Here is a 20,705-nt window from a genome sequence, read left to right as displayed (position 1 = left end):
AATGTCTGACAGACATTCTGTGATAAAGTGGAGTAATTGTGTGTTTTGTGGGTCTGACTCCCTTTCAAAAGAACTGGTAGACTCTGTTTCAACCATGCTGCGGTAGAGTTTGTGGCAGAGAATTCCAACCAGCCTCTACATCGAGACATTATTTCCTAACCTCCCCATTAATTCCCTTTGTGATGACCTTACATTTGTGCCATTTCATTGCTGACTCGCTGACGTTAATATTATTATAATATAATAATAATCCTTGCATTTGATATAGTGCCTCATCAGGTATTCGAAACCTCTCAAAGCGCTTCACAGAATAGACTGTAAAGTGAATTGACTGTATATTTGTGGGCGAAACGCGGCAGCCAATTGCGCACAGCAGTGTCCCATAATAATAATAATAATAATAATAATCCTTGCATTTGATATAGCGCTTTTCACGTCGGGAGGACGTCCCAAAGCGCTTCACAGAATAGACTGTAAAGTGAATTGACTGTATATTTGTGGGCGAACGCGGCAGCCAATTGCGCACAGCAATGTCCCACAAACAGTCGTAGATTGAAAATGACCAATTTATTATTGTTTTTGTTTTGGAGGGATTATTATTAGGCGTGTGGAGTAAGGAAACTTGCCCAAGGTTTCGCCCTCTGCCTGGAATTGAACTCAGGTCTCTCACTTGCAAAGCGAGTGCTCTAACCACTGAGCTACAGGACTCCAGCCCATAACAGTAATGGATTGAAGTCACCAAATTATTATATTTTTTTCTTGAGGGATTATTATCAGGCGTGTGGAGTAAGGAAACTTGCTTTCCTTACTGACACATTACATTGTTCAGAATAAATAAATGGTTATGCCATGACTATTTCATAACATATTGTGTAATGGTTGGAATAATAAGACACTGACATTATGTAGTACAAAATCCAAGGTTTCACCCTGCCAGGAATCAAACCCAGGTCTCTCACTTGCAAGGCGAGTGCTCTAATCACTGAGCTAGAGGACTTATCTCTTATTTTAATGTCTTATCTGAAGGACGACATCTCCGATAATGCAGCGCACCCCCAGCACTGCATTGGAGTGTCAGCATACACTGTGAGCTCAAATTAATTTGATGACAAGGCAGACAGGACATTAGTTTAACCCCTTGGCCCTCTAATGGACGTTAAGGGTTCCATGTTGCTGTTTGGGAGAGAAGGGAGTTTATCGCAGTGTCCTGGCCAACAATCCTACACCCAAAACTAATTGACTGCAGCCCTCATCATTTCCAAGAACTGACACGTTACATTGTTCAGAATAAATAAATGATTATGCCATGACTATTTCATAACATATTGTGTAATGGTTGGAGTCATAAGACATACATTGACCGTGTGTAGTACAAAAATTAACATTTAACAGTTACCAAGGCTAAACCATAAGCACGATCTGTTTCTCCTTCCAGGGACAGGAGCTTTCAGTATCTTTGCATTGATAACCAGTTTCATGAGATATTATAGGAACACTCCAGGGGAGGCTGACAAGAGACATTATGAGCAATGACAGGGAAACGGAAGCAAACAGAACCCATTCAGCCGTAACACAACAGGGCAGCTCCACTAACCTACCGCTACAAACCCTTCCTTATGGCTTCGAATTATTATTGTGCTCTATCAAAGCAATCAAATTGCATAGTAATAATAATCCTTGCATTTGATATAGCGCTTTTCATGTCGGGAGGACGTCCCAAAGCGCTTCACAGAATATACTGTAGAGTGAATTGACTATATTTGTGGGCGAACTCGGCAGCCAATTGCACGCAGCGATGTCCCACAAACAGTCGTGGATTGAAAATGACCAATTTATTATTGGTTTTTTTTGGAGGAATTATTATTAGGAGTGTGGAGTAAGGAAACTTGCCCACGGTTTTGCCCTGATCTGCCTGGAATTGAACTCAGGTCTCTCGCTTGCAAAGCGAGTGCTCTAACCACTGAGCTACAGGACTCCACTTGTAACAATCTATGAATTATAATCCCCGTTTTTATCTTTACAGGGCTTTTCTTCCCTCAATTTAGATTCACATAATATTCCACAAACAATTGTGGATTGAGAGAGGGAGGGAGGGATTATCAGTCCCAGGAAGCAATCTGCCAATCGACTAATAACCGAGTTCCTACTTAGCGCTAGGTAAACAGAGGCATGTGGAGTAAGGAAACTTGCCTAAGGTTTCGTCCCCACCCGGGAATCGAACCCGAGTCTTCTCGCTTGCACCACGGGATTCCGCTATGCTTGATCATGCATCTCAGTCAGAATAAATCACGAGCTTGTTGTGGCTATATGAGGCAATATTACTAAGGACACAATATTACTAAGAATGAGGATCCTCATTCCTCAACGGTTGTCCTTGACGGGTTAAGCTGCAATGAGGTTCACTCTACAATAATCACCCTGCTGACCTCACTGCAAGGTTTAACATTCAATAATTTCCCTCGCTTATTCTAATTCATTGACCAAATGTTGTTGGATTTATGAATGCCTCAGTCCAGACCTTGCTGCTCAATTAGATATGGAAATTAATCGCAACGCCCTGTTATGTAACAATTACGCAATGCGATCACTTTGGGACTTGCTGAACATTTGATAATAAGATTATATATTATGCTTATTATGTTATCAAATAATAATAATTATAAAGTAATAATAAATAATTTGATTAATTCAAAGTGTGTGGAATCTGTATGACTGCATATTTTTTGCGTTTACAAAACAGAAATCCTGAAACCCAAAGCCTTGAAAAGATATTGCAGAATAGAGAAAATAGTTGATAAAAATCCATTGGCAAAGGTTGGAATCTCTGAAGCAGACCACCCTGCTTACCACACTGGCAGCTTGTGATCAATGATTTCCATTGCCTACTCCATCTGATACATTGACCAAATGTCATATTCATCTCTCCATCTCACTGAAAACGCATAAGAAGCTTAACTTCAGATCGTCTCAGCTCAGAAAAGGCTTTGGGATCCATTCCCAAAGTAAAAATTTAAATAATCCACACACAACTCTCTCTCTCATACCATTCAATCAATTTCTACTTACTCATCGCTCTCTGTGAAATAATTCAATACGGAAAATCTGTTCATCTTCCTTCACCTGAGCTCAGTTCATTGTTGTTGAGACTGTGACCATGTGAAACAGCAACAACCACCACCACTTTTATATAGCGTTCATATAGCACTCTTCATGCAGCATAACATCTCGGAGCACTTCACAAAGACAGGGTCTTTTAAGCTCGCCTAAGTGGAAGTGGAAAAATAGATTCGGGCGTCACATTTGGAATTTGTTCACATCGCCAAAAGGCAAGATGTAGACGAGGAAAAGGAGGGAACCAAAAATAGAATCCTGAGCTACTCCATTTTAATGGAGCTCTGGTCTCCTTTCAACCCACTCTAAACATTCCCAGATTCTGTTGTTTGACCACATGTGAAGAAAGAAATTGTCTCTTCATTCCCCCATCTATCTCTTCAGGATAAGGTTACTGGGAATCCTCACTACGGTGAGAAAACAATTGTAAATAATCAATCTTGTATTTGATATGAGCACCTTTCACATCAAGAGGACATCTCAAAGCGCTTCTCAAGATTTTTACGATGAAGTGTAGTGACTGTATATTCAGCCAATTGAGCATTGCATTGGAGCGTCAGCCTGGAATATGTTCAAAGTGTCGATGTAGATTGTGGCTTAAACTCACATCCTTCTGACTCGGAAGTGAGAGCGCTACTGACTGAGGCAGGCTGATGATTTGATATAAAAAAGAAGGGCAAAGTAGATGGGCACTGAAGATGCTGGAAATCTGGTATAAACACAGAAGTCGCTGGGAATACGCAGCAGGTCAGGCAGCATCCAATGGAGAGAGGAAAATTAGTTAACGTTTCAGGTCTATGACCTTTTGTCAGAACTGGGGGATGTTGGAAGTGAGCAGATTATATGAACAAGCAGAGAAGGGGACGGGGAAAGAAAGACAAAGGAAACATTTTTAAATGGAGGACAGAAGATGATGAGATTAGAAGTGTTGATATTGCAAGACAAAAGGTAATTGTCTGATCTTGTTCTTGGAAAATCTGAATAACTCAGAGGGAAGCATTTTACTCTCCGAGCGCGGGGTCTGTCAATCAGAAAGGGATTTACTCCTGTAACTTTCCCCTGCAGGAACCTCGGTCATGCAGGTGACGGCATCAGATGCAGATGATCCGACCTATGGGAGCAGCGCGAGGCTTCTGTACAGTCTGCTGCAGGAGCAAGAGCAGTTCACAGTGGACACCAAGACGGGTAGGAACTGAATCTTGTCCTGTTGTTTCAGGAGGGGAAAAACCCTTTGTCAGCCAGGCTGTGCATCAAGCAAGCATCAGCAAACAGATTCATGTTCAAACATAAAAAACAGATTGTGAGTCACCAGGGCTCAAAATTGGTCCAAATGCCTCATTGGGGGTCGATCATACCTCGACTGCCAAGGCGAGCAATCTTTCTGCTATCAATGTGTTACAAAGAGGCTGGGAGCGGGTGGGCGTTAACCCTTTATTGTCTCCATGTTACATAGAAATCTATTTATCGTCCTTTACAGCTCAGTTTTCATTAACTCACCTCCCCACTCCCCCCCCCCCCCCCCACCCCCCCCAACCCCACTCCTCTCTCTGTCCCTCTTGTGCCTGTTTCACTTTTTTAATCATTCTCTACACATTCCCCTTTCTCCCACCTCACTCCACAGGTTTCTCACATTCTCTTTTGCTCTCTATCAACACCCGCCCCCACACCCCCACCCCTACTCCCCACTTTCTCTGGCATATGAAAGATGTAAAGCCGTGACATTTAAAAAGGGTAATGATTTGAAGAAGAAAAATGTAGCAGTAATAATAAGAATCCTTGCATTTGATATAACACCTCATCACGTCGTCCAAACATCTCAAAGCATCCAAAGGATTTTAATTATTACATGCTGTCAATGTATCTCTAGGCAAATGCTGCAAAGGGATATGGGAAACGTGCAGGGATTTGGGATTAGGATAGTTAGCTCTGGTGGAGTTTCTGGCATCCATCTGGCAGGGGAATGTTGGCCAGGACACAGGGAGAAACTCCCTTCTCTTCAATTCGTGCCACGAGATCTTTAACGTCCACCTGAACAGGCAGACAGGATCTTGGTTTAACGTCTCATCTGAAGGACAGCACCTCCAACAATGCAGCACACCCCTAGCACTGCATTGGGGTGTCAGCCTAGACTGTGAGCTCAAAGGACTAATGTCGGGATTGGAACTCACAACCTTCTAACTCAGAGACCTACCAACTGAGTGCTACCAACTGAGCCAGGCTGACATCCATGAGTTGAATGGCCTCCTTATAGAGTAATTTCTATTATCCTCCATCTTCTTTCTATACTAATAAAGACAAAATTTCTGTGTGTGTCCACCAAGAACGCAATAACCGATTGACATAGATATGATTTATACATCAATAGGAAGGTCTTGCATGGGGGAGCGTCATGGGCACATTGTTGTTCGGGGATTTCGTAACGTGACCTAAACAAGCTCATCACACATGTATGGATTCCAAGAAGGAGTCCTCCCAACACAAGTCCTCCCACAGGAGTCCTACCACAGGAGTCCTCCTAACAAGGAGTCCTCCCAACCAGTAGTCCTCTCAACCAGTAGTCCTCCCAACCAGGAGTCCTCACATAGGAGCCCTCCCAACAGGATTCTTCTCACTGAGTCCTCCCAACAGGAGTCCTCCCATAGGAGTCCTCCCAAAAGGATATGTGTGAAATTTGTGAACAAGGGATGCTAACAAGTTCAATAGCACATTTTCTTAATCTTAAGGGATAAGGATGCCTAAGAACCAAAGACCAAGCCTTTCAAGGACAAATAAAAATGCCAGAGGAAAGAGAGAAGGCCAATTAAATGAAACTGGTTGCAAGCATAGCTGTAACAGATAAAACTGGTCCTGTATACTTTTCTCAAAACTTGGCTTTATAACAGGCACCAAAGTTCAATCAACCTTGCTAAAAATTAAGACAGGAGCATAATCGTTCAGCTGAAAACTAACCTGAACAATGACACCACATAGCAACTAATCTTATTGCTAAGAGAATTAGTATGGAATAATGGAGGAATTGACATAGCTACATCTCAGTATATCGGAAGTAATTAACCCACTTTATTTCAACAGATCATTATCAATGCAATTCACAACCTCCTTGGTATCCAATTGACAAAGGAAATCAATCAATCCATGAAAATTATTACTTATTTCTGGCAAAAGTTTGAAAAGCTGCCCTGAATTAATGTCCTTCTTTAACCCTGCTGATGTGTATGTAGACACGTCATCTTGTAATAATAATAATCCTTGTATTTGATGTGTGACTTCAACGACAAACCATCTCAAAGCATATACAGGGAATTGCTGTAAAGTGGAATGATTATGTATTTGTAGGCAAACACAGCAGCCAATTTGCACCCAGCAATGCCCTGCAAGCAGCCATGAATGAATGACCAATTTGATTGCTTAGTTTGGTCAGGACACTTGGAGAAATTATTTTCTCTTTTCAAACAGTGCCATGTTTATTAGTCAGTTGGTGGATCACTCTATGGGGGTAATAATCCCTCCAGAAAAATAATAATGTGGTCACTTAATCCAATGTCGGTGGAACACTTGTTTTTTGGACACTGCTGTGCACAATTGGCTGCCACCATTCGCCCACAAAATACAGTCACTCCACTTTATAGAATATTCTGTGAAGCGCTTTGAGACGTCGCAATGACATGATAAGGCACTATATCAAATGTAAGAATTATTATTGTTATTAATATTAGATCTTTAGTGTTCACAGAACGAGGCAGACAGAACCAGGTTTAATGTTTCATCCAAAGGATGACACCTCTAGCAATGCAGTGCTCTCCCAGCACTGTGTTAGAGCATCAGCCTGGAAGACTTTGAGTTCAAAGTCCTAAAATGAACACCCAACCTTCTGTCTCAGAGGTCAGAGTGTTGCAAACTGAGCTCAGCTGCCACCAGGTGTGGCTCAGTTGGTAACAGTGCCGTGGTAATCCCAACACCTTGGGACGTCCTCCCGACGTGAAAGGCGCTATTCAAATGTAATTTTGTATTGTACTACTCTCGCCTCTGGGTCACAGGTGATGCGGTAAGCTCTATGTTGGGACTTGAGCTCACAGTCCAGGCTAATACTTAAGCGCTGATGCTTAAACTGCCAACAATGGTCCAGATAAATAAATAGGTCACTCACTGCATGTCTGTTGGGGGGGATCTCACTGTGCTTAAAATGGTTGTCACTCATAAAACTATAAAACTGCAAGTTCTTTCTCTCTATTTAGATTTTCCATTCTGGGGTAGAATATCTATTCAATGGCAATTCCTTCCAACGTGCCAGTTTGTAAAACATTAAACTGACGGACAATAATTCGGAGTTTAAGCAAAATGAATATCGAGCTGCAGGTTCATGCCGTCCCCAGGGTGAGATTTTCAAATAGAATCATTTAGATCCGCACCGGAATTGATGGAGATCTGGCTTCATTGACCTGCGTTCCATAGCTATAGCGTAAGAGTGGCCTTTTAACAATGTGTCGGTCTTGCCAAAATGTCACTCATTAGGCGTGGCAAGGCATTCCTGTGCGGATGAAAAATGGGGCCAATTTCAACAACCAGCACTGTTGGAAACGAACATAGTTCATCATGATTAATTGCTTCGCAAATTAGTTGATCCTCACATTCCTCCCCCCCACCACCACCTCACTCCCCCCTAATTAATGTGATCTTGTTCTACGCTAAGAACGATAACTCCCAAATCCATCTGGGTGGGCATTGCTTGCAATTGACCACAGTGCAGAATTGCCCAACTTGTTAATGGCAAGGACAGTGACGCATTGGAACGTACAGGGCAAAAAAAATGTCATGTGATCTGTCCCAATGTGAAACTACAGTAAGTGTAAGCAGATAATAAATAATCCTACGCTCCTCTCCAACAATCCTCTGTTGAATTCTTCCCTAAATAGCTATCTGATTCCCTGTTGATTTTGCTGACACGTTGTATCTCTTCCACCTCCCTTAGTAGGATTGCCCACATATCATTATTATTATCATAATCTTTGCATTTGATGTAGGGCCTTTCATGTTGGGAGGACATCTCAAAACAATTCACAGGATATACTGTAGAACACAGTGCTTGGAATTTTGTAGTTGAACGCAACAGCCAATTTGCACACAGCAATGGCCCACAAACAGCCATGAGGTGAATGATCAATTTTATCTGGAGGATTGTTGACCAAGACAATGGGAGAAACTCCCTTATATTTTTGAAAGGTGCCATGAGGTCTTCAATGTCAACAGCAGCAAAATTACATTTATATAGCACCTTTAAAGTCAGAAAGACTTCGCAAGGCGCTGATACCAGAGTCCATCTGAAAAGGTAGATGGGATTTCGGTTTAACGAGTCAGCCCAACTTGCAACAGTGCAGAGCACCCCCAGCCCTGTATTGGATGGAGTGTTCAAAGTCCCAACATAGGGATTTGAACCCACAACCTTCTAACTTTGAGGCAAGAATGCTACCAATTGAGCCAGGCTGACACTATTTTGGGCTATTTCCAAGTTCGCCACCTGGGTGCCTCTCACTACCATATCGAATACTGCTTAGCAGATGATTGATATTGGAATTATTGATTTGCAAGCCACAAATTTCTGGCCATTCCTATTTAAAAGTACAGTGCTCCCCAACTCCTCTCCACTGTCCTTCGAATGAGACTTTAAACTAAGGTCCCACTTGCTTGTTCATGGGACGTGAAAGATCCCATGGTACTATTCAAAAAGAGATTGGAGTGTCTCTCTCCCGATGCCTTGGCCAACAATCCCCCAAATAAAATTGATCATTCCTTCCATGCCTGTGTGTGGGACATTGCTGTGTGCAAATCAGCTGCCATGAAATCACAACAGTTCCCAGTAAATCCTGTGAAGCACTTTGAGACATCCTCCCAACGTGGATACACACTATACCAAGGTGAAGGATTACAATTACAAACTTACACAGTGAGAAGCATCGGGCGTAATGGGGAGGACAGTCCAAGTTCGACAAGTACAGTACTGTGCAGTTACCCATATAAGGGCAATGGCAGACAACGTCTGAAACACCTAACCCAGATATGAATGTGTTTGCGCTGTCGTCTTCACTCTGTGAATAACAGAAATGGATGATAAATGAACTTTGTTCATCCACTGAATGCAATCGCTGGCTCCAGGGGACAGGACCGCTGGTTACATTCCGGGCAGAGATGCTCGAGTAGAAATGGAATGAAATGTCACTTGCTGCAAAAGTGTGGATTTATCATTAACTGTTTAACCTCCACTGACAGGAAAATAGCAGTATATAATTGCATTTGAAACGGAGCCGATAATGTCAAAACACCTAAAAGAGCTTCACAGGAAATTGCTTGAAAGTGTAATGACTGTGTGGGGAGGCAACCCCTTATTAGGCAGATGTGTTTATAGGCGGGTGTCCTGCGGACATCTCCTATTGTCTTCTGGCATGGATTGGACAGTTTTCAGCGAGCTAAAATGTGGCATGGGCTGGGCATGTGCATTATGCTCAGGAAATGACATCAGGCAGCGACCTGACAGCCCGGAAGCTGGACGTTTTTGCTGCGCTTTGTAACTTAGGGCTGGGGACATTGGGCTCAGACTACTGATGCATAATGGGGCAGTGTGTGTATATTGGTGGGCAAAAATAAAGCACAGGAAACTTTACTTGACTCTGCCTCAAACCGGAGGATAGTGGGGTGGACACATCTTGGAGGGATGGTACCAAATAGCGACAAAGAGCCTTCTTCATCCGAGCCAGACTCATGATCTGTTGCTGCCTGCTTTGATGCTGCGATCGGGATCCTGCCGAGGGATAAGGTGCCCCAATGAGGTTACCTTCAGCTCGTGAACCTCCTTCAAAGTCATTTTTCATCTGAATGGGAAAATGCCACATTTAAATAATCTGACCTTCATCAAAGCTCCCAATCTGCACCGGTTCAGCTCAGGAGACAAAGCACCTCCCCTTATGCAGATTTGTAACTGTCACACAATTCCCTTGTGTTGCTGTAAAACCCATAATTACCAAAACTTTTATCTGCAATAAAAAAAAGTTCAACTGCAACTAATTAGTGGTTCATTGGTACCTGCGGGCTGTCCAACAAATGGCCCACTGTCCATATGTGAGAGATGGTCCCCTCCGTTCCTAGGTGTAATGCCAAATGTGACCTATCCTCTGGAGGGCTGGGGGAGTTAAGCTGGATCTCCCAGCAACTGAACTGGCAGTTGAATATCAGAACTGAGTTGAATGTCAGAATTGAACACAGAATCCTCTGTGGCTGTCTCTGCAGTCCGGTTCCTGAGCCAGATGGGTCTGCAGTTGGCTCATCAGCACGAATTGGAGCAGTAGAATGGAGGCAGGGGTTCTTCCCACTCAGCTCTTTTTAACCCTACAATCCAAAGCCTTAGGGTGGTCTTAGCAGGACAAGGAAGCTTGCCAGACAATGCTCTCAATAGCAAACCATGCAGTTTCAGCTGCTTGAATTCCAGCAGTACCCAAACACACTCTGGGGTCCCCCAAACCTACGATCCTGCCAGCCTGTGGTTATTGCTTTCTGGATTTAGTTAAGCAGAGTGCGTATCCCATTCCAGGCAAAGGGAAATTTCCAGATGTAGGGGGCATACATAGACCTCAGTCTGGTTTGGATACTTACAGATCATGCTGGATTTCCACATGAGACACCCATTTGACTGTAACACAACACCAACAAATTACATTTATGCAGCGCCTTTCACGTCGGAAAGGATGTCACTTGGTGCTCGACAGTTAAGAGTTTGCACTTGAGCTGGGATTGGAATCAAGGTTGATACCAAGCTATTGAAGGTAGGGCGAGTGGGGGTGGCAGTGTGTCCAAGATCATGGTTAAAGTGTGCTATTCTTGAAGGTCTTGAGATGGGCCATGAAGAAGGTGAGAGAGGGGGCGAGGCGGAGGGATTCTGGGATGGAGTTCGAGAGGTTGGGGACAGAAAAGCTGAAGGCCCATCCGCCAATGTTGGAGCGGGCAGGGCGAGGGGCATGGAGTAAGCCAGTGCCTGTCGAACAGAGGGAGAGGACAGGTTGGTATGATGTTAAGAGATCACAGAGGTAGGGAGGAGCACGATCATGGAAGGCTTTAAAAGTGAGGATGAGGAATACAAAACAAAAGTGACAGTATCATGCTCAGTTGATTGCAAATAAATGTATGCCTGCGTAAGCCTTCCAACGCAACCCTCTGTTGGTGACTGCCATTCACTGGAGCTCAGTAAGGCAATTGATCTTGTAAAGTGTGGGAATTGAATGTTTGCACCAACAGTTTCTGGTCGGTGCCGAACTAAACACCAGTGGCTTTCTGCAGCATTCAGTGTGCTACAGAGAAAATCGTTATCTGTTTACAACCACAATGCTAAATACACAGCCTCAGAGGCACAGAACTGTACAGCTGATAAATGAATTTGTCGTTCAAGTAACAGGAGTGCTGGAAACAAAAGCCACTGCTCCTACACTCTGCAATAATTCTTTATTGAGCAGAACCTCCAATCCCTGGTCAGTGCAGAAACCAACATAAAAACCTTTATCTGCCACTGTGCTCAGAATACAAGAAAGATTGAATGCAGCTTACTGTAATACAAGGTCAGCAAACACATCACTGCCGTTAACCCTAATTCTGCTTATCTGTGGTCTTCCTATTGGTGAATTTGCAATGATAATATTTTAAACTGAGGTCTCATCTGCCTGTTCAGCTGGACGTTAAAGATCGCACAACACAATTCGAAAAGAGAAAGGAGTTTCTCCCAGTGTCCTGTCTGACAATCACTGAAATAAGTCATTCACTTCATAGCTGTTTGTGGGACAGTGCCGTGTTTGCCTCCAAATTCAAAGTCACTACACTTGTATCAGAAAGATCACAGAAGAGTTTTGGCTGAAGAAGGCCCCTGGGCCCGTTCAATCTCATCCTTTCAGGTTATTTTCCCAATGGCAGCAGTGACACTTTTTCCACTTATGTTCTGCTGCTGACAACAAACCATGGGTGTGCTGTGCGACAAGGCCGCTTCCTGAGTGTTTTCCCTTGTTAATTGTGGAGAATGATTGCCCGATTTATTCTTCAAATCCCCAAGGGCCTGTCGAGCTGCATCTGGTTGGTGTGAATTTCATTCACAGAATGTTACTCAGGTGTGAAATTGCATTGTTTAAGCCAAAAAAAATCGAACCCAGCCAGTGCAAACAGAAATCTAGGTTAATGCTATCAGCAGCGCACGGTTATTCCAATCTAAATATAGGGATGTACCCATTAGAGGAATCTTTTAAAAGGAGAAAGTTGTAAATTTAAGTCTGTTCACTTTCTATTACACTCCATGGTCTTATAATTAAATACCATGCTCTGGTGAGGCTGCCCCTATAGTGCTGCATCTAGTTTTGATCAACACGACATTAAAGGGCCACCAAGGCCCTAAATAATAATAAAAATCCTTGCATTTGATACAAAGCTTTATCACGTCTCAATTATACAGTCAATTCACTTTACAGAATATACTGCAATATATATTGACTGTATATTTTGTGGGCGAAATGCAGTGCAAGGGAAAGCAACAAGACTATTTCCTTAAGCAAGCAACTAGGAAGGCTAATGCCAGGGTTAGAGTACAAGAATAGGGAAGTCTTACTGCAGTTCTATAAAGCCTCGGTGAGATCAAACCCAGAATATTGTGTGCAGTTTTGGTCTCCTTATTTAAAAAACGACATACTCACCTTAGAGGGGGTGCTGCGTAGATTCACTAGGTTGGTTCCTGGGATGAGGGGGTTGACCTATGAGGATAAATTGAGTAGACTAGCCCTATATTTTCTAGAACATAGAATTAGAGGTGATCTTATAGAAACCTATAAGATTCTTAAGGGTCTTGACAGGGTAGATGCCATGAGACTGTTTCCCCTGGTTGAAGAATCTAAAACTCAGGGTCATAGTCTCAAGATTAAGGGTCAGCCTTTTCAAACTGAGTTGAGGAAACATTTCTTCGCTTGTGGAATTCTCTACCCCAGATTGCTGTGGATACTCAGTCCTTGAACATATTCAAGACTGAGGTTAATATATTTCTAAAGGATAGAGGGATTAAGGGATATGGGGATAGGGCAGGTAAATGGAATTAGATTAGAAGATCAGCCATGATCTTATTAAATGGCAGGGCAGGCTCGAGGAGCCGAATGGCCTAATCCTGCTCCTACTACGTCTCTAGGTCTTATGGCCTTATGGTCTTATGTTAGAGGCATCACAAGATCGGTTTGGATAAAGAAGATCAATTTGATCTCATCCTTCTCGAGCGCCCACCCCAACTATCTTCTCATTAGAACATCAAGTTGCTTCTCAAATGAATCCAGCCCCTGTCCTCAACCACCCTTCCTGACAACCTATTCTAGACCGACATTACCTTCTCAGCAAAAAAAAAGTTCCACTTGTCCGTCCTGGAACTGACCTTTAGAATCCTGAGCCAGTGTCCTCTTGTCTTGCTGCCCTGGAATATGTGAAAGCATCCTTCCGAGTTTACTTTCTCAATCCAATTCAGAATCTCTTGGGACTTTCTTTCTCACGATTCGCTCTTTCAGTTTTCCTGTTACTGATGTCAGGCTGATGGGACTATAGTTGCCAGGTAAGGTCCTGTCATCTTTCTTGAATATGAGAACAACACTGTTGGAACTTTAGCATTGGTAATTGCCTTCCTTATAACATCTGTCAGTGTTTCACAAATTTCCTGCCTTGTTGCCCGCAATACCCTGGGGTACACTTCATCCGTGCTGGGGGATTTGTTGGCCCCTTAAACCTATCTGGAACTTCAGCCTCAGTTGTGTTCTAGTCCTGGGGTTCAAACAATGCTTTGCTGGCTGTTAGGGGGACATGGTCTTCATGTCCTCCATGGTAAAATCTTCCAGAAAGTCATCATTTAATATGTCTGCTCTCTTCTGCTCATTCCCTTTTTCAGATGTCATTGAATCCCTGAGGGTTTTAATTTCTTCCCCAATTCTCCTCTCACTGTTGTAATAAACGAGTGAGCAACTTAATCTGAGGAATTGTTGGTCAGTACACCAGAAAACTGCATTTCTCATTTTGTTTTTAAGAAAATTCACAAATTCTGGCCTCCAAATAAAATTCTTACATTAAGATGATGGTCTTGGGGGTAAAACAATGAGATTTGTGGGTTCGCTGGCTCCCATAAATTGGGTAGCAATGTCATCGCAGATAGTAACAGGGCTCCCACTCGCCGTAAGTACAAATAATGCCAGCCATATCCATTGTAGCTGAAGGGCTGTGGAGCGCAGCATGCTAATCAGGGCTGGCACCTGAACATATGTCTCTGCAGTCTAAGATGCCATCAGGTGTTCTCACACTGCACATCTGCAAAGCACACTCAATGAAGTCCAAACCCATTTAAAATCAAGTCCATCAATTGTAATGTTCAAAACTCAAATAGGCTGGTTCCATCATGCAGGGTTTCACTCCAACCCTCTCACAGAATTATTCATTGAGCAAGTCATCACCCAAGTCCCACACTGACAAGTCTGCATCACCTTCACTTAAAGCAAATACTCCACAGCTCCCTGCATAGCTGCCTTCTCTCGTCAGCCAGCTATAATCTTGTGACTGTTTCTGTACTGTAATCTGTCAATTCTGCATCACTCATGGTAAGAGACATCAATCCAGACGTTCACACATTTCTCTCTTCATTTCCGAACTGACATTGCCCTACCTGCCACGGCTGAGCTTTATAAGTACAGTATAACTATTAAGCTGAGCTCCCCTGATGGTTTCATCAGTGATTGGCTCGAGCTGTACAGCCTGAGCGATTGTGCTGAGTTAACTGGTCTCAACTTGGAGGGCACTAATTACACCCTAATTGACCTCAGCTCCCTGGGTTAGGAAAGGGGGCACATTCCACTGTTCACTGACCCTCTACAAGGTGAGAGTGAGTGAGCACTGGTTGAAGTCGGGAAGGAGGTTCTCCATCGAATACCCAGACATCAATAAGTATCAAGTTTCACAAAACCTTAGACAAGTTTCCTTACTTCACACATCTCTGCTTACCTAGCAGTGATAGGAACCCAGTTGTTAATCGATTGGCGGATCACTTTCCAGTGGTAATAATCCCTCATAAACAAATTGGTCCCTCAATCCATGACTGTTTGTGGGATACTGTTGTGAGCAATTGGCTGCCACGTTTCACCCTCAAAATACAGTCAGTACATTTACAATATATTCTGTGAAGCGCTTTGAGACGTCTTAATGTCCTGATAAGGCAATATATCAAATGCAAAGATCATTATTATTACTTACCCAGGTTTGACACTCATGAACCATACCCTAGAGAATGGGAAAATAGGAGACAAATGCCTCTAGGATAGAAGGGGGAAATTAACAGCTGAAAGAAAGATGTTAAATTGAAGGGGGCAGCCTTTAACTTTCTTTTTCTTCTTTTCATTTGAACTAGTTGTTTTTTTCTCCACCCCCATCAGATCCATCACCTTGATACATTGAATCTTATCCATCAACCTATTCCAGCACCTTTCATCGAATAGTTGCTTGAAACACTTTGAGAGAACCTGGACTTCTCATCTCCATGGTGTCTAATAGCTTCTCTTTAGGTCAATCTCTCCTGTCAAACATGGGAGCAGAGCAGGGCAGGTGTGTCAGCCATGTCTCAGAGCCTGCATTATTCCAGACCTTTTAAGGGCTCTTTACCTTACCTTCACTCACTTGCACTAACCAGCACTGTATCAAGTTAGCGATTATTCTTACATAATGCTGGAAAAATGGTGTACGTTCTGAATCCATCTTTGAAATTCAGGATTTTGCTAGCGCCTACTGTGCTGTAGAATGTCCATGGTGCGATCTCTTTTTTAAAAATGGGGTAAAAAAACATTTAACCATGATTTAAGTTAGTTACTGAAGGAGCGAAGGGAGTGGTTCATAGAATCAGAAATTTACAGCGCAGACAGAGGCCATTCGACCCAATGAACCCACACAGACCCTCAGAGCAAGCCATTCATTGAGCCCTCTCTGTCCCCATAGGTTATTAGAGTAACAATTTTTAAACACAGCAGGTTGTTAGGACATGCAATGCCATTGGTTGAGGCAGCATCCATATTAATTTTTTAAAAGGGAATTAGATAAATATCTAACAAGGAGACGTCTAGAAGCGTAGTTTGGGGAAAAGCAGAAAAAAGGATAAAATGAACAGCTTTTTCAGAGAGTCCCTACAGTCATGGTGGCCTCTTTCTGTGCTGTAAATCTCTACGGTTCTTAGGATAAAGGGACACAATTGTAGACACACGAGGGGGAATAAGCAAGGAATAGAAGTAAAAAGCAACTTGCCAACGGGGAAGCTCAAAGAGACCTCAGGGGGTTAGTTAACTCATCGCTCAGCATGTCCAAACAGTGAGGCAGCGATAACCAATAAAACACAATCCTGGGCGAGATTGTCAAATCAGCTAAGTTCGGAAGTTCTCTTCCTGCTGAGTAGTGCACTGGTCACGCTGCACTACCACAAGGGGACAACAGCAGGTCTGGATGTTCTGAGAACCTTTTGTTATTTCAGCTTTTATCCTTCCTCCATCATTTCTATTTCTATCTGTGTTGCAGAATGTCTTTTCAGTGCCTTGGGCTGCCCTTCGTTGTTAAAGGCATTATACAAATGTAATTTGTTGTTGTTGTTGTTTCTCTCACCCTGTTTTATTCCGTAAAACTAACAGACATACAGCAAATTGCTCTCCTGATCTCAGGCTTGGCAAGACAGTGACATGTGTGCCAGTTTGATTGATTAAATAAGTACATCACCTACAGCCAACTCGGAGTGACCTTTACCAGTTGGAGAATTAATTTACGAATCCTTAATAATGGCCTGGAACCTGCACAATCCAACAGTCCAGCATAGAAAACAATTCAGACTAATCTGAGGCATTCTGCAATCATTACTTGTGGGGGGGGAGGGGAAGGGAAAACTCTTGAGGCCTCATCCGAAAATGGGGATGGAGGAGGGAGGTAAGGCGGAGGAATTGAAGGAGAGAGTTCCAGTGTTTTGGGACGTTGGGGCTGATAGCACGGCTGTGGACGGTGAAAGTTAGCACATGGCGCATGTTAGACCCCCTTACCCGACACTTACCAGGGTTTAGTTGGGGTTATCCTAGTTTTACGTTACTCAATGTAACATATGTAATATAACTTTAACAATGTGAATCGATTTCATCTTGCTTACTTACTACAGTGGAGACCTATAGCTCAGTGGTTAGAGCACTCGCTTGGCAAGCGGGAGACCTGCGTTCAATTCCAGGCAGGTCAGGGCGAAACCTTGGGCAAGTTTCCTTACTCCACACAGAGCCTAATAATAATCCCTCCAAAACAAAACAATAATAAATTGGTCATTTTTAATCCACGACTGTTTGTGGGATACTGCTTTGCGCAATTGGCTGCCGCGTTCGCCCACAAATATACAGTCAATTCACTTTACAGTGTGTTCTGTGAAGCGCTTTGAGATGTCGAGAAGACGTGAAAAGCGCTATATCAAATGCAAGGATTATTATTATTATTATTATTATTATGCAGCTCTGAGCCATCAGCTCCCCCAATGTATTAAAATGTAAAGAGCGTGCAGAAATCCTGAGCTCAGGTTTAATCAGCCTGTCACCTCTATGTCACGTTAAAACTGGCTGTGACCTTGCCCACGTATCAGCAAAAAAGACAGAGGAAAACATTCCCACTGACCCCCACTCGGCCCAGAGGGTTGCCGAGGGGTCCGGCTGCTATAAAAATGTTGTCACACGTGTTCCTGAAAGGATTCGAGACATACCTTTTAATCTTCTTTTGACGGACGCTTAAATTAGTTTTCATTTCTTGAGCTTTTGTTCCTCGCTTCTCCACTGGCTGCCGCCTCGTTTGAAGTGAAGAGTTAATTTCCCCGAGTGCTGTGTGAGCGCCGCGGTGCGCGACAGGTAATCCACAGCACTGGGCTGCTCAAACGAGCAATTTCGAAGTCAATTCACATTGTTCGTGTTAAAGTCAGTCTATTACCTGGAAAATAACATTAAACTAGGACGGTCTTCACCACACACTGAAAACAGGATCTATTGTGCGCTATGGGGGTTAATCTTTGATACAATATACAGATGTGTTATATCCCATGGGTTAACTGGAGTCACATAGTGGTTAGCGCACTCGCCTTGCAAGCAAGAGGATCCGGGTTCGGAAACCAGGTGAAGGAGTTGTTAGGCCCTTAACATCCACAGTCGTTCACACTGGTGCTCAGGGTGACTACTCTTGCTCATCTCGCTCATCACCCTGTCATGCACACAGCCCAGAGGAATTTATAGTATCGCAACTCCCACCCTGGCCGAGAACTCCCATCTCAGCAGAAAGCCAAAAATCAAACCCTGGGGGACAAATTCAACACTTTGCTTTTTTTTAAAAAAAACTCTTCGAGAAATATCGCAGAAGCACAAGACTAACAATAACATCCACACATCACATGCCTCAGCATTCAGGTCACTGAAACCCTCAGCCATGCATCCATCACATCTACATAAGTACGTAAGAATTAGGAGCAGGAGTAGGCCATTCGGCCCCTCGAGCCTGCCCCACCATTCAATAAGATCATGGCTGATCTATTCTAACTCCACCTACCCGCCTTATTCCTATATCCCTTAATCCCTTTAAGGGATCTAGGCTCGACTATGCCAACTTCCTGCTTGTCGGTCTTCCCAACTCTTCCCTCCACAAGCTGCAGATCATCCAGAACTCTGCAGCTCATGTCATCTTCCGCACCAGGCCCCGTGACTCCATCACCCCCACCGGGCTCCATTGGCTCCCCATCTCCTGGAGGATACAGTTCAAAATCCTCATCCTCACCTTCAAGGCCCTCCATGGCCTTGCCACATCCTACCTCTGCAAAACTGCTGGCCTCGCATCAACCTGTCCGTTCCCTCCGCTCAGCAGGCTCTGGCCTGCTCCATGACCCCACCCGGCCTGCCCCATCATCGGTGTCGGGACTTCAGCCTTTCTGCCCCACTCTAAGAATCTCCATCCCACATTCCCTTCACCTCGCTTCCCCCCTTGCCTTCTTCAAGGAGCATCTCAAAACCCTCCTCTTCGACCGAGCCTTCGGTGAAGGAAACTATTTTATCTGGGGTATTGTTGGCCAGGACTTCAGGATAAATTCCCTTCTCTTGTTGAGTAGTGCAATGGGATCCCTAAAGTCCACCTGTTTATCTGAAATATAAGTATTTGTGTTGCTTTGCAAGTTTACAGCCATATAAAATAGATTTCTCCTCATCCGTATTTCCATAAGTGATGATGACAGCGGAGACAAAGGGGATGAGAATAAGAAGCAGACTTCACTGTGGTGCAGATGAGGCAGATTAACAGAACCGCTCATTAATAAATTGTCCCAGCCCTTGTTTGAGGTTGTGGTTACAGATGGGATCAAACCGTCAGTACACTTTCCAGTAACACTGAACTCCATAGGGATGAATACATGATGATTGGCTCAGCGCTGGCTGACCAGATGCAATCACCATCACTCAAGCAGGAAGAGACTCCAAATGCACCCCCAAGGGCTTGCTATGCCTGGATTGTTTAATTAACAAGGCATTCATTTGCAGGAATTAGACCGCAGGTGATCTGATCCTTATCAGCGGTGACACGAGTTACCATTTTAGCTTCAGAAAGGTAGGCGAGTCATTCGGGAATCCAAGATCTGCACTTCAAAGCCAGGGAGCAAGCCAGCCACAACCGAGCATCAAACAACCAGATTGAAGTAAAAGATTCATTCGTTTTCAATTGGCATGCCAGCTCGCTGAAGTCTCTGGGTCTGGGGTGTATCGTGGTCCTATGGTCCCTGATTCATGTGAATAATTTGGGTTTAAAAATGAAATACCCTAATGTGCCTGGATGCTAAGAGAAGGGAATTTCTCATAGTGCCCTGGCCATCAAGATAAGTGTATCTGAATGTGAGCGAGTGTGTGTGTGTATGTGTGAAAAAAAAGAGGGAGGCAATGTATGTGTGTGTTGTGCGTGTCTGTGAGTGAGGCAGTGTGTGTATGTGTGTGTGAGAGACAGTGTATGTGTGAGTGTGCATGTGTGTATGACAGACTGTGTATGCCGTGTGTGTGTGAGAGAGAGAGAGAGAGAGAGAGATGGAAAAGCAGAGTATGTGTGAGAGAGATGGAGCGGTACAGTGTGTATGTTTGAGAGACAGGTGTGGGGGAGTTGACAGTAGCAGCTGCGGGTTATCCACTGCACTGGCTTTGTATCAGCGCTGACCTGAAGAAGACAATTACAGTTCACACTGACACCATCCTTCCCGCAAAACAATTCACAAATGAAGGTTACAAAACATTCCAGTAAAGACATCCCGGCATTTACAGCCTCGAGAAAAAAAATCCAGTTAACCTCAAGCCTCTGGAGCTGTGCTGCTGCGATGTCCTGGTATTTGAGCTTTCTGTCAAAGAAGTGTTCTCTTTAAGTGACATATAAAAGCCCGTACAATCCCCAAGACTCTCGAAGGTTACATTTCCCACCCAGCTCCATCAGGGGAGGTTTAAGACATTGGGTTACGTTTAACAAAGCATTGGATACTGATCCATTTCAAACTC

The 20,705-nt window shown here is 43.7% G+C and overlaps 1 protein-coding gene across 2 annotated transcripts in view; it reads left to right on the top strand.

Moving 5' to 3' along the window:
* LOC103172959 (cadherin-22) overlaps window positions 1–20,705 on the top strand; it is a 143,442-nt gene that overhangs the window by 51,187 nt on the left and 71,550 nt on the right. The window contains exon 3 of one of the 2 annotated variants that reach the window (XM_007885645.2): window positions 4,177–4,296. The exons of the other annotated variant lie outside the window; for it this stretch is intronic. Within the exon in view, the coding sequence (XP_007883836.1) occupies window positions 4,177–4,296 (120 nt within the window). The remainder of the gene's footprint in view (window positions 1–4,176; window positions 4,297–20,705) is intronic. 2 annotated transcript variants of the gene reach the window in all.

The sequence above is a fragment of the Callorhinchus milii genome, unplaced genomic scaffold (genome assembly GCF_018977255.1).
Source record: "Callorhinchus milii isolate IMCB2004 unplaced genomic scaffold, IMCB_Cmil_1.0 Scaffold18, whole genome shotgun sequence".
Classification (NCBI taxonomy): Eukaryota; Metazoa; Chordata; class Chondrichthyes; order Chimaeriformes; family Callorhinchidae; genus Callorhinchus; species Callorhinchus milii.
This window is presented reverse-complemented; position numbering and strand designations above follow the sequence as displayed.